Genomic DNA, 13,532 nt, shown 5'->3' with positions numbered 1-13,532 from the left:
AAGGCAGTAGCAGATAGGAAGCCATAGCCCTGTCGGCCACGCCTGACCAGGTAGAGGAGGAGTTAGGTACTTAGCCGTACATAACCAGGGGTATATCCTACTTCACCCCGCTGCTTGTGCCGCTGTATCTTTAAAGAAGGGGAATTCACTGCATCGCTGACGACAAGCAACTATCACTTATACAATTACCTAGCTGTTTGCTAATAAATGTTAATGCGTATATTGTCTTTGTCTGATATTATATCAACTTAGTTGTGGTTATGTTTTTTTGCGTTGTCCTAGCCATTGTTAGAAGGGTGTCGAGGACAGCCTGCATGTAGACGCGTGTAGAATGCATCCGGGGCGCATTCATATAGTAATAATGTATGGTACGTTTCAAAGAGATCAGCTGCCCCACGCTCAGGACGGCTTAGACGGCCAGGCTATTGTCTCAAATGGTGGGATCCACCATGGAATCCACAGCACGCCAAATCGTTACAGACGACTAATCAAGTCCTTGTACTCCTTATTCCACGTTCTATTCGTTATATCTCTACTGTCGGAGTAGAAGAACAACCTCCCTACTGAGGCTCAGTAGACTTCTGTCTTTCAAGATATTGAAGACGGCCACCTCGACACCCAGTTTCTTCGCAAACCAGTATCGGACTTCAACAGCAATTAGGGAGTCGACTCCGAGCACGTACGCTGCCTTTTCTATATCAAGGCTCTCCGGTGCAACACAAAGGGACTTACTTAGCTTTTGCACAAGTCCTTGGGCCACAATCTCGCTAGCCTCCTCAACAGAGGCTGCAGCAACTACCAGATCAACATAACTGACTTTATCTTCGTCATCGTTCATGTTACTGTGATCACTGTCGCCCTGTATGGTCGAGCAGGCATTTTCGCCGATTCGCATGACACCACTAAACAGCGGTTTCTTCATCCATGGAAGAACGTCTGCCTTGGCTAAGCGGTATAGGCTCTCTGGAGTGTCAATGATGTTGACCACTTGTGCGCCGCAGTTGTATGAAGGATCACAAACTGCATCCAGGAGGGTCATCAACTCTGACTGTTTAATTCCACCGTGCCCGACTCGGAAGCTCTTCGCGGTGAGCTCGTGATTTTGGTGTGCCCAGCCGGCCTCTCCAACAAGAGCCAGATCGATGGACACGCCCTTCAAGCCCATCGAGGCACGGTGTCGAGCCAACGCGTCTTGGTACGTGTTGCCAGCGGCATAATTGCTTTGACCTCGGTTTCCCATGATACCGCAAAAGGAGGAGAGAAGCACAAAAAATTCCAGGGTCCCAGGCAGGAGCTCGTGAAGGTTCCAGGAGCCAGTGACCTTGGGTCGAAGAACCTCATGTAGCGACTCCGCTGACATTTTCTCGACTGTGCTGTCCTGTAAATCGAGTTAGTAGCTTATTTTGCCATTCAAGTAGCAAGCATCAAGGTGAAAAACCATAGTCCCTGGTCTTGGTGTAGACGTACATGCAGAACCATGGCTGCTTGGATGCAACCCTTAATTGGCGGCATTTTTGTGGTGGCTTCATTCAAGATACTCTGAAGGAGATTTCGGTCACTGAGATCGCAGGCTGGGGCCCATACTCGGGCACCGCCGAGCTCCAACTCCTGGATGAACTTGGCTGCGCCGGCCTTGGCGATTCCCGACTTGCCAAGGATGATGAAGTGTTTCGCCCCACGAGTGTACATCCAGCGGATAATCTCGCGCCCGAGACCACCAAGACCACCACCAACAACGTAAGTCGCAGAGTCGCTGAAGTGATATGAAGGTCTCGTAGCGGGACGATACTTGAATCATTTCATGTGAGCCAATTGTCAAGTTATGATGAAATGAGCAAACAAGCGTTCACTGATGGGCAGGGCCACGTACCTTCATCTCATCACCTTGGCTAGCGTAGCTGACGACGACCTTGCCCATATTCTTGCCGCTTTGTAAGTAACGCATTGCCCCCTCCAATTCTCCAGGGTGGTACACGTGGAGAGGCGATGGCACCTCAAGCTCTGGATGTGCCTTGAACAACTTGACGACGTCCTCAAGGATCTTGCCCATCAAACTGAGGTTTGTGTCCTGGACAACCACCATGTCTATCGCGGAAAAGCTGATGCCACGGTCAAATACGGACATTGACAACATGCTGTCGGCCAATATGTCAGCCTTGCTGATGTCAATAAACCTTCCGAGCGGGGCGGTACACTCGAGGGACTGTTGGAGAAGTTCACCTCCGAGGGTATTCATCACGACGTCGACACCTCGCCCACTAGTTGCGGCCAGTATGTCTTCCGCGAAAGTGGTGTCTCGGCTGTAGAAGATATGGTCTTCTGGGATACCGAACTTATCCATAACAAGTTTTCGTTTAAGGTCACTCCCCACGGTGACAAATATGTCAGAGACCCCCTTCATCTTTGCTAGCTGAATAGCGGTCTGACCGACTCCACCCGCTCCGGCATGAATGAGAACGGTGTCTTCATTTTTCAAGGGGGCAACGTAGTCAAAGGCGTAGACTACTGTGCAATATACCGCAGGTATAGCAGCAGCGATATCGAAAGGCAGGTTGTTGGGGATTTTCGACACCAATAGTTCAGGACACTTGATGAAGGTACCAAAACCGCCGCCAGAGGCATAGCAGTAAAGAACAGGGTCCCCGATTTGAAAATCGCTGCCAGGGCCGGTTCTAGAGATGATACCAGCTCCATCGAACCCGAAGCTGCGACCAGGGACCTGACCCAGAGCAATGACAACGTCTTTGAAGTTCATGCTGGTAGAGTGAACCTCAATTTCCACGAAGCCTTCTCCCGGTGGATCCTCTCCCAATGCGTCCTCCTCGTACACTAGCGTGTCAAGGAGTCCCGGCGTGTCAATTTTGAGACTAATGTGTGGTTTCGGGTGCCGGCCTCCGACCGTATACATCTTGAAACCGTGATGGCCCGTAGAATGTGAATAGATGATCTGATTCAGACCGACCTGGGGTAAGACCCGCGGGATATTGATGACGTTGTCGAGTTCCATGTATTCGGATTCTTTATACTTGATAGGTGACCGTGATATGAGGCTTTCAAGAACACGAACAATATGCCTCGCAGCTTCCGACATCCTTTGCGCTGGCTCTTGCAGGCTCAATGTAATAAAGCCTTGGTCTTCTCGCTCAGAGCAGACTGTGCGACCAAAGCCAGTGGCTATTTCTGACGCAGGAATGGTTGAGGGCGGACACCCTCCTGATGTTACCCACAGAACGAACTCGGAATCAAGGCTTATCTTCTTGACTGCGCTAAATGTTGACTCATTGGCGCCAAGTAGCAGCACCTGATCGAGCTCCAAAAGACTTATTACTTTGGTTCGGTGAAAGTTATAGCTCAAGGTGTCTTGGATGTCAATAATGACGGGGTGTTTGTCCGGTTCGAGGTCCTGAAGAGTCGAGAGCTTCACCATGTCTGCTATTGATTGCTGTAGCGACGAGCGGGTATCAATTATGATTGTGAATGGGCCAGCCGGGGGGCTCAAAGTCAGGTTTTCGATGGAAGAGGAGACGATAATCGACACACGGTGGTATGGCTTATGGTCGTGGTCTCGGAAAACCATTTCGATGCCAGAAAATCCTGCCATTGGGAGTACCTCGGCCCACTGCTCTTCGGTCAACAGGGGACCTTGGTTGCGATACTCCTCATCTGTAGTCCAGCACTTCTCTTTCTGTAACCACCATCCTGGCAAGAGACCAAACACAAACTTGTCTCTCAGATTGTCTAGATTCGTGGTCTCGCCCATGATCAGTTTTCCGCCTGGACGAAGTAAAGTTTTAACACGAGAAAGTGTATGCAGCATGTTCGACGTGGCGTGAAGAACGTTGCCGGCTATGATGACATCATAGCTTCCTTCATCAAATCCTTGAGATACCGGGTCCAACTCAAGGTCCAGCTTTTGGAAGCGCATCTTCTCTGAGATAGTAGAGAAGCGCTCCTGAGCCTTCGAAAAAAAGCTCGGGGAGATATCAGTATAGGCGTATTCAGCAAAACTTCAAAAAACTACTTGTTAGCCTTTCAGGTTTCTCGGGCAGAACATTTACTATTACACACTCACAGAACGGTTTGTTGTGAATTTCCAATGTTACAGATAAGGGATGGTAGAATCTGAGCTGTAGAACTACCTGTCCCAGCACCCAATTCCAGAATACGCATATGTGGATTGGCATGTGCCAGAAATCTCATGTATGCGCCGACTTTGGTATCATTCTGCGAGAACATGTCGGAGTGATAAAAGTCTTGGCAGTAATACCACCAGATTAGTTCACGGTCAGAATACTCTCCCGCATAGGTGTTAAGCGATAACTAACCTTCAACGAGCCCCCCTTCGAAGATTATCTCCAAAGGGGTTTTTTTACCTGTCAATATTTCGTATAGATTTGTACCGACAGTTTTCCCTAAACGCTGGGAGGGTTCTCGGTCGGCGTTAGCGATTACATCTTCGATCTTGATATCTGACCTTCCTCTGGATTCAAGAGTCCACTTTTGCCGATTAGCAGTCACCCAACGCATCCAGGTGACATATTTCTCCAGGTGCCCCTCAAACTTCGTCACGCCTGCTTCGTCGAGCTTTTCAAGCACAAGTTCGACGAAGTGGAGTGCCATGGCATCAGCTCTATCAATATTTTCCTTCAACGGTGGCCGAATCCCATCTTTTCGGAACACAGACTCCATATAAGCTTGTATCTCCCCAGGGCGAAGAAGAGAAAGATCTGGTTTGTAGTCAATTCCGTAAGACATCTGGCCAACGGATTTTCCAATGAAACTCAGAGACTTGGCAAGGCTAGTGATGGCAGTGCCACGCTGTCCGCTGCTCACGAGCACCGGTTCTAATGAGTCATCAAAAATCGCCACAGTTCTGCACTCAACCTCCCGAAACGTCCGCATGGTCTCGTGACTCGCAATTGCGACCTTGGGGTTCCCGGGGGCTGTGAAAATAGAGTGTGAGACCCAAAGTGACTTCAAATGCGTAAACATCATTGTGGGAATAGGTTGCCAGCCACCTTGTGACAAAGCAACCATTTGCGCCTGAAAAATAGCATCAAAAGCGGTCGGATGTATTACGCATGGGTCCTCGGAAGCTAGTTGCATAGTGTTTAAATAGTTTCTCAGAGATAGGCTAGCAGATGCATGGCCAGATCGGTCGTATTTGATGTCGCGAAGCTGCCGGAATGCATTGCCGTAGTCGTAGCCTGAGTGCTTTTGGATGTTGTCGTAGAATTGTGTGTGATGTACCCCAAGCACGCACATTTCTGCATCTTGTCTATACTCTTCCTTAATCTTCTCGGAGAATCGTGCAAAGCGAGCAGCTTTGGTGGTTGTTCGCTCCTTTTCCACATTGGAATCCAGCTCGAGTTCGATGGAACCATAAGCGCACTCTGTCCACTCGTCGTTTGCAATAGCGTAGACCCGCCAGTCGTACCGGTCTTGGATAGGATTGTTCGTAACCTGTTTCCGTGGGCGCATTTGGATCCTGGTTTCAACGCCTCTATCTGACTTATCGAGGGTTATAGCTTTCTGGAAGTGAATGTTCTTGAGTCTATAGCCTTTAATCCGATGACTTGCGTGTGTAGCAAGCTGGCGCACAGCTTCGATCGCCATAACGATCATGCCGGCCCCGGGATACAGTGGAGATCCATTGAGCTATTTCAGTAAGCTACACTTCAGAGTCAAATAACATATGGAGGCTTCAACTTACGCCGTGTTCAAGGATCCAAGGACTTTCCTCGGCTCTGATTCTATTCTTCCATGTAGGCTCTGCAGGATTCCAGTCTTTGTCTCGGATCCCAAACAGTGCTTGACGGCGAAAAGGACGGAAAGAATACTGCTTGCTGATTCGACTTTCTTCCCAAAACAATTTGGTGTGGTTGAAGGCATACGAAGGCAAGTCGACAAACGGTTTAGGTGTTCCCTCCGCATCAGTTGAGTCTTGGTTGGCTTTGTTGACATCCACGATGATACCAACGCTCCATAGCTCGCCGACAAGATTCAGCAAAATTGAGACGTCTTGAGCGGACTTTTTCATCGTGGCAACATATTTCCATGACTTGGGCGGCAAGCATTGATTGAGGGTGTCTTGGATGGGGCGACGCAGGCCAGCGTCAGGTCCTACCTCGACAACGATGCGAATTCCTTGCTTCTTGACGTCGCCCGACTGAGACATGGCTTGGAGAGCTTGGCAGAATTGGACGCGTGATAATAGGTTTCTTACCCAGTAGCCGTGGTTGCGGAGCTCCTCAAGTTCAATCCGTGTTCCAGTTACCGAGGAGAAGAAGTCCATTGTGTGATTCCAGGGGGCTTCGCCTTGACAAGGTTTGGCAATGTGCCCGGAAATGTAGTACTGGTAGATAGCGGCTCCGGCTTGCATCACATCTGAGTGATAACCTATCGGTACTGGCAACTTTTTTGCGAAGACCTCCTGATCTTCAAGTCGGCGCCAAAGCTTATCGATTGACTCTTGGGCCCCAGACAAAGTGACGCTCTGAGGACTGTTGACGCAGGCCACACAGACTTGATAACCTTTCAAGTAAGGCTGCACATCTTCGAGGCTCATGCCAACCGACATCATCCTTGTCGGCCCTAACTTGGGATCGGAACTCAGCCTCTCGGCAACAACCCCGCGGAAATACGCAATAGACCACGCGCTCTCCCTTGTGATTGCACCGGCACAGTACGCAGCAGCAATCTCACCAGACGAGTGTCCACACACAGCAGTAGGTGTCACATTCCAGGCTCGCAGCTGATCAACGAGAGCAACCTGGATGATTGTGCAAAGCGCCTGGGAAACTGCTGGAGAATGAACACGTGATCGAGATTCCGAGAACTCGAGCTCTTCTGGAACGTCCGTAAGTTAGCAATAGCATCCCGGGCGAGGCAATTATGGCAATAGGCCAGGACACTAACCCAAGACTGACCAAGAACACCCAATAGAGGATAAATGACGGTCAGATTTCAAAACGCTCTGCTCAAACACCGGATACTGAATTAGATCAAGGCCCATACGTGCGTACTGAGATCCTTGTCCAGTAAAGACGAAGTTGAGGAGAGAATTCTTGGAGGACAAGGTTAGGTTGGGTATCGATAGACCCTCTGCCAGTTTGGAGAGAACACCATTGGCAAGATCTACAATGGTAAATCCCCGCCAATTGAAAACGGATCTCCGGGTCAACAACGTGTGAGCCAAGTTGTTCAAGTCCTCTTTAGTTTGCACTCGTGAAGGGAAGAGGGCCAAGTGTTGTTCTAGGCTCTCGGCCAATCGGCGAATGCCATCCTCGTCGAAAGAGGACAAAACGAGGACAGCGCGTGAAACTTGAGTCCTATTTCTTGACGAACCATTCAGGTTGATGGAGCTGTCAATGTCGTTGGGTTCACCGCTTATAAGACCGTTACTTACTGTTCTGTGGGCTGTGGAACGGAAGTCTGGCAGCAAGTGATAACCCTTGAGGTTACGGAGACGTAAATAATTCTGTGCGTCCTCCAGCACGGCATGAGCATTTGATCCGCCGTAACCGAAAGAACTGACTGACGCGCGCCGTAATCCTGAAGAAGGCCAAGCTACTGGGCTTGTTGGGACCTGATATCATACCACAATTAGTATTGAGAATAAGAAACAGATAATCGGAGTCTTTCAACAACCGACGCGCAGAGTCCCAATCCAGATTCTTTGGATACAAGTTGTCACACAGGATCCTTACTTTGATATTCAAGGCTGCTGCGTCGATCTCGGGGTTGAGTTTCTCAAAATTCGCGTTTGGGGGAATCACACCGTTCTCCAGAATCAGCACCGTCTTGAGAATCGCAGCGATACCGCTTGCCCCTTCAAGGTGTCCTATATTGGACTTGATTGATCCAATATGAACTGGCCTGGTGCGATGCTGCCGGAATACTGCGCCGATGCCACTAGCTTCTATGGGATCCCCCACAGGGGTCCCGGTGCCATGAGCTTCAACGTACTCGGTGTGAGCAAGGTCCAGGCCGCCCGCCTGGTAAGTCCTTCGTATAAGATCGACCTGGGCTTTGGAGTTAGGCTGTGTGATGCTTGGGGTTCTGCCATCCTGGTTAACCCCCGTTGCCCTGATGACAGCTCGGATGACATCTCCATCTCGTGCCGCGTTGTGTAGCAATTTGATGAGAATGAAAGCAAAGCCCTCGCCACGCCCATAACCATTTGCCCGATGGTCAAAGCTGTATGATCGACCATCCGGTCCCAAAAATCCAGCGTTACTGAGTGGAATACTCATGCACTCGGGTGTCATATAAACATTGGCTCCACAAATGAGGCTCATGTCGGACTCCCCGGAAAGAACACTCTGACAGCCCAAGTGAAGAGCATATAGCCCACTTGAGCATGCTGTGTCAACCGTGATAGAGGGACCATGAAGGTCATAAAAATAACTAACTCGGTTGGATAGCATAGTGCTGCCTGACGAGGTCCCCTGGTATCTGGATTGGAATTCGGGATCCCGTGAGACGATAGCTTCATTGTCGCGTCCAAAGGAAGCACAAAAAACAGACGTGTTGGTGCCAGCAATTTTATCGATCGGATATCCGGCTTAACCAGAAATAAGCCCATGCCAACAGTGATAGGACAATCGAGTTTGGGTACAGAAACGAAATACAAGGTCAGTGGGAGTATAACAGAGACGTACCGTTCTCAAAAGTATGGAACGCGCCTTCCAGCAAGCCTCGCTGTTGAGGGTCTAGTATACACGCCTCTGCAGGGGACATGCTAAAAAAGGGGGCGTCAAATGCCCGCGGGTCTTCGTTCATGAAGTGGGCGTTTTGGACGCGGATCTGAACCATTGTCAATCTAAGCGAAGCGCGTGCCATAAATGTTGAAAGCAACTGACGCTGTCAAGACGTGCTGGATCCGGGTGATAGAATGCTAGATTGATCATGAGACTCATTTCCCCGGGTAAAATCGCATGAAGATTATAGCTGCTACGCACCGTCAACATTGAAACGCTCAGAAGGTACCTTTCCTGTAAGGCATTGGGCATTTTTCAAGATATCCCACAAAGCCTGCGAGGATTTGATATCTCCTGGTAGTTTCATGCTCATGCCGATAATGGCGATAGGAGGTATCTGATCTGCATTCATGGCTACGGTAGAATCAGGTTGTTAAGAATAATTTAATGGTTACCTGACAACATCGATGACTTGAGAACATTCACTCATACGCAGATTTCTCTGATATAGGGGCCCTCTAAGGACTAAATACTATTTCGGCTTTTAGACAAATAAGTATGCTAGTAGACGATATGAACCTAGTGAAGTCGCGTAATGTAGTAAAACCCCAGGGTCATCATTATCAAAATAATCCATTATTAAGCTCTTATCTTGCTTTTTGGGATATATAGTTTAATCAAGTTCAAAAGACCTCATGATAAGGTCGATAGGTGTGTTTCATACTTACATACTCTCAACTTTTCCTATATCATTCGATTGGAACGTGTAAATAGAGTAAGCTAGAACTATAACTTTACCGTTTAATCTTGCTGTACAAGAACCAGATCAACTGGTCATCCTCGTCGATTGATGACGCGTTCATTTGCTACTGTACAGAACTTGAGATTATGTTTCTTATTCTAGCTATCGATGGTTTTATCTATTCCTCCCGCTTTTCACTCTTCATCTGCTGTAGTTCTCTGACCCGCTATTTCAAACATCATTTCACATTGCTGTCACAGCCTTCACAGTGAACCAAGCAGCCTTCGCTCAGTGTCCTCATTATGGGGATCTATTGGCAGCTTATAGGCGTAGTTGCTTCCGGAATAATCTGGATTGCATCCCGTTATGTCAAGGAAGAGATTGTCATTAACCGGCATGGAACCCACGCTCCCAAATTCCAGTGCTGGTTTCCAACTGGTAAACGCTCCTAAATCAGATCATTCTCTGGCCTTCCTTTTCCGAAGCCGGCCCTAACTAAGCCCAGATTTTCTCGCTGGTCTCTACTTCATCTGGAGTATTACCCGTCACGCTCTGAAGAATCAAAGTGTTGAGTTCCTGCACAACTGCTTCAGCCGAACAGGGAAGGGCCGTATGTGCCCTTACACCTTTGAGGTTCAACTTGTTGGGGCACGCACAGTTTTCACGGCGGACCCGGAGAACATTAAAGCAATGCTGGCAACACAATTTGAATGTTTTGGTAAAGGAGAAAGATTCTACAGAGATTGGAGCCCGCTTGTGGGAAACAGTGTTTTTCTTCTTGATGGGCTCGCGTGGCACCTCGCACGCCAGCGATTGCGTCCGTTGTTCGCTCGCCAGAGAAACAGTTATCTTGATTTGTTCGAGAGGCATGTACAAGACCTTTTGCCCCTGCTAAATGGGTCAAGGACTGTCGATATGATGGATTTATTAGGACGGTGAGGACCATTGAGCGCCGTGGCAGAACGGCCACGTGCCCATTTTGGTGACGACACTGATGAGTGGATTTATCCATGTTACAGATTCTCTACGGATACAGTAACAGAGCTAGTCCTCGGCCGCGACATCAGATCACTCGCCTCGGTGGGGGAGAATGAGTTCGCCCAGGCTCATAAACGATTACTCCATACACAGTCGCTTATTGAGCGGACGACGCCCTTTAACTTTTTGATTCCAAGGGATGGCTTTCGCCGCGACAAGGGCATCGTGGACGCTGTGTTCCAGCCGACGATTGATAAAGCTCTTTCAATGTCTCAGGACGAGCTGAATAAGCTCGATAGTGAGGATGGCGACTGGGCGTTCGCCTATGCCGTAGCAGCCATATCGAAGGACCCCAAATTTCTTATGGACGAACTCCAAGGAATCTTCATAGCGGGCCGTGATACCACATCTCAGACCCTGGCTTTTGCATTTTACGAGCTGGCCCGTAATCCGCACATCGTCTCGGAGCTAAGATGTATCATCGGTGACGTCGTTGGTTTGGGACAAGACGCAAAAAGACCAACCTATGAAGATCTCAAAAGAATGACATTTCTAACCCACATTATCAACGAAACTCTACGGCTATATCCAAATGTGCCCATCAACATCCGCCAGGCTTTGAAAGACACCAGTCTTCCCAAGGGCGGTGGTCCTGATGGCAACCTCCCTATCGGGATCCCTGCCGGAACGTCGGTGATCTACTCGACGCAAATCCTACGTAAGCCACTAACGTAGTCATATGGGCCATGATGCCTGGGGGATGCAATATTCCGCTGACAAAACGGCCTCAGAGCTGAGTCCAGAAATTTATCCACCAGTCAGCCCGAACTTTCCACCGATAGATGAGTTTGATCCCCATCGTTGGACCAAGTGGACTCCTAAGCCCTGGACCTACATTCCCTTCAATGGCGGTCCGCGAATTTGCATAGGTCAGCAGCTAGCGATGATCGAGATGGCATATGTGATAACGCGCGTCTTTCAACAATTCACTGGGCTCAAGCTCAACAAGGTCGTGACCGCAGGTTCTTCGGGATGCTGGCTGCGCAGGGATGTAGACCCAGACTCCGCCGAGCGCTTCATTTGCTCGCGAATTCCATTGGGCCACGAGATTTCACTACAGCCCAGGGGTCCTATTGAGCTGATCTTTTCTTCCTAGTCTGCATCCTGCGTTATTCTGATAGCTAAACAGCGCCCAAGAAAGAAGAGAGCTGCTCGGGAGTGGCAGCAGATTATGCAAACGAAGTAACAGTGCCGTGGAGGCGGAGGCAAACCTCAGAAGGGGCTTGATAAGAAGCTTTGTATGTATAAGGCTTGAGACTCGGCATGGAGGGCAAGTATCCAATCATTATCTTTATGTCGCAGCAGAGGTTTTAGCATAAAGTTATAAACGTTTGTCTACAGTCAACCTAGCTTCCCAAGTTCGTCTACTACAGATACATAAACCTTTTTTTTACCCCGCAACTTAGAGTGGAAAGTTAACCTTTTGTCGTACGTAGTACGCACATAAGGCGTTAATTGCTACTTGCAATTAACAGCGTCGTTTCTACAACAGTTATAAGCCTAGTTTGCTCTAGTGTGCCAGAATAGCACTAGCCCTAGAGTTTAGCATCTAAGCGTTATAGACCCCTCATGTTCAAATCCCGCGCAAGCCATAAACAGGAAGCGTTTTAACTCCAGCAGATAGATACAAAGTGTCTTAAAAAAAGAAAGCTAAGGGGGGTGCTATAATGGCTTCCCTGTTAACCCAGTGATAGCAGACAGATCACAAAGATAGATCTCTGCGATCTAGGGGGGTGTGTCGTAAGTCAACGCACCCACTTTTCGGCACCCCCTGCATTTCAGCACCCCAAAAATGCCGCCTGGCCACCCATTTTCTAGATATATCTACCACTTTAAACTATTACCACTTTTCTTAACCTTCTTTAAATTACTTTATTTTTTTAGGATACTTTCTTTAGAGCCTAATAGTTAAATATACTAAAGATAAAATTAATTAGGTAATCTAAGCTATCTAAAATAGAACCCCTATTAAGAGGGCAGCCTATAAGTATAGTATCCCCTAGTCTACTCTATAGTATTAGTTATATTATAGCACCTAGCCTAGGGCTACTATATCTAAAGACTATTAGGGGCTTTTAATAAGCTAAGAAGCTAGCCTAGCGGCCTAGATTATAATATAGGTAGATCTTAGGCTTTTACTAACCTATTAATAAGTTAGGGAGTTTACCTAGCGTATCCTTAAGACTATAAGAGATACCTAGCCTCTAGGTAAGTAATAGATAAATAGCTTAGTATAAAGAAACCCCTTTATTAAGGTCTAAAGAAGTTAATTTATTAATTTAAGACGTATTAATAAAGTATTTACTAAGGGTATTAGGGAATAGCTTAAGTACTTTATAATCCTTTATATTACTACTATTAAACTAGCTTAAAGATATAATATAAATAAGACTAGTATACTAAAAGGTAAAAAAAAAATAAGCTAGTACTAAGTAAGGCTATAATAAAAGTAGGAAGAAAAAAGTAGCTTAAACCCTAAGTATAAGTATTTATTATTAAGTATAACATATATAATAAGCAAGCGCGCTAGACAAGCAAGCGTACTACTAAACTATAACTATCTAACTATCTAACCTTTCCCTTTTATTCTTTTACTAATAATAATAAAATTAACTTATAATTAAGCTTAGGTACAGCTAGCTATCTAAGTGTGTAAAAAAGATCTAAAACTTAGTATTTAAGCTATAGTAAAGATATTTAACGTTAGTTATAACTTAGTAATATGTTAATTAAAAGGTATACTATTATAACATAATATTATACCTAACTTATAAAATTTAATAGAACTTAAAGAGAGGAAGCTAGTTAAGTTTATTCTTAACCTAGATTTCTAATTATTTCCTTTTTACCTTAGTAGTGTTAAAGAAATAGCTAATTAACTACTTACTAATTATAATATACCTCTAGTTAGTAAGCGCTAGGCCTTAAACTTTATTAAATAAACACTAAAGCTTTAAATACGTTTTTTTTAAAAGTATAACTATAAGAGGGCTTAATATAAAGATCTAGACGTAATAAATATATAGTTTTACTTTATAGTAAATATAATT

At 46.8% G+C, this 13,532-nt stretch overlaps 2 protein-coding genes across 2 annotated transcripts; one reads left to right on the top strand and one right to left on the bottom strand.

The window, feature by feature from the left end:
• Nucleotides 1–532: 532 nt before the first annotated feature.
• On the bottom strand, nt 533–9,114 carry GLRG_11835 (KR domain-containing protein; the record flags this gene model as incomplete). Its single annotated transcript, XM_008102518.1, has 10 exons — nt 533–1,378; nt 1,468–1,788; nt 1,871–4,007; nt 4,073–4,253; nt 4,326–5,658; nt 5,714–6,849; nt 6,919–7,588; nt 7,710–8,566; nt 8,664–8,808; nt 8,992–9,114. The coding sequence occupies 10 exons, from the start codon at nt 9,112–9,114 to the stop codon at nt 533–535; spliced, it is 7,749 nt and encodes a 2,582-aa protein (XP_008100709.1).
• Nucleotides 9,115–9,746: 632 nt separating this feature from the next.
• GLRG_11834 (cytochrome P450 52A11) lies at nt 9,747–11,578 on the top strand (the record flags this gene model as incomplete). The annotated part of the gene is made up of 4 exons (XM_008102517.1): nt 9,747–9,882; nt 9,950–10,054; nt 10,481–11,140; nt 11,214–11,578. 4 exons carry the CDS (start codon nt 9,747–9,749, stop codon nt 11,576–11,578), a joined length of 1,266 nt encoding a protein of 421 aa, XP_008100708.1.
• Between the last annotated feature and the right edge of the window lie 1,954 nt (nt 11,579–13,532).

Source organism: Colletotrichum graminicola (genome assembly GCF_000149035.1).
Source record: "Colletotrichum graminicola M1.001 genomic scaffold supercont1.140, whole genome shotgun sequence".
In the NCBI taxonomy this organism is placed as follows: domain Eukaryota; kingdom Fungi; phylum Ascomycota; class Sordariomycetes; order Glomerellales; family Glomerellaceae; genus Colletotrichum; species Colletotrichum graminicola.
The sequence above is the reverse complement of the archived record's forward strand: the minus strand, read 5'-3'. Positions and strand labels throughout refer to the sequence as shown.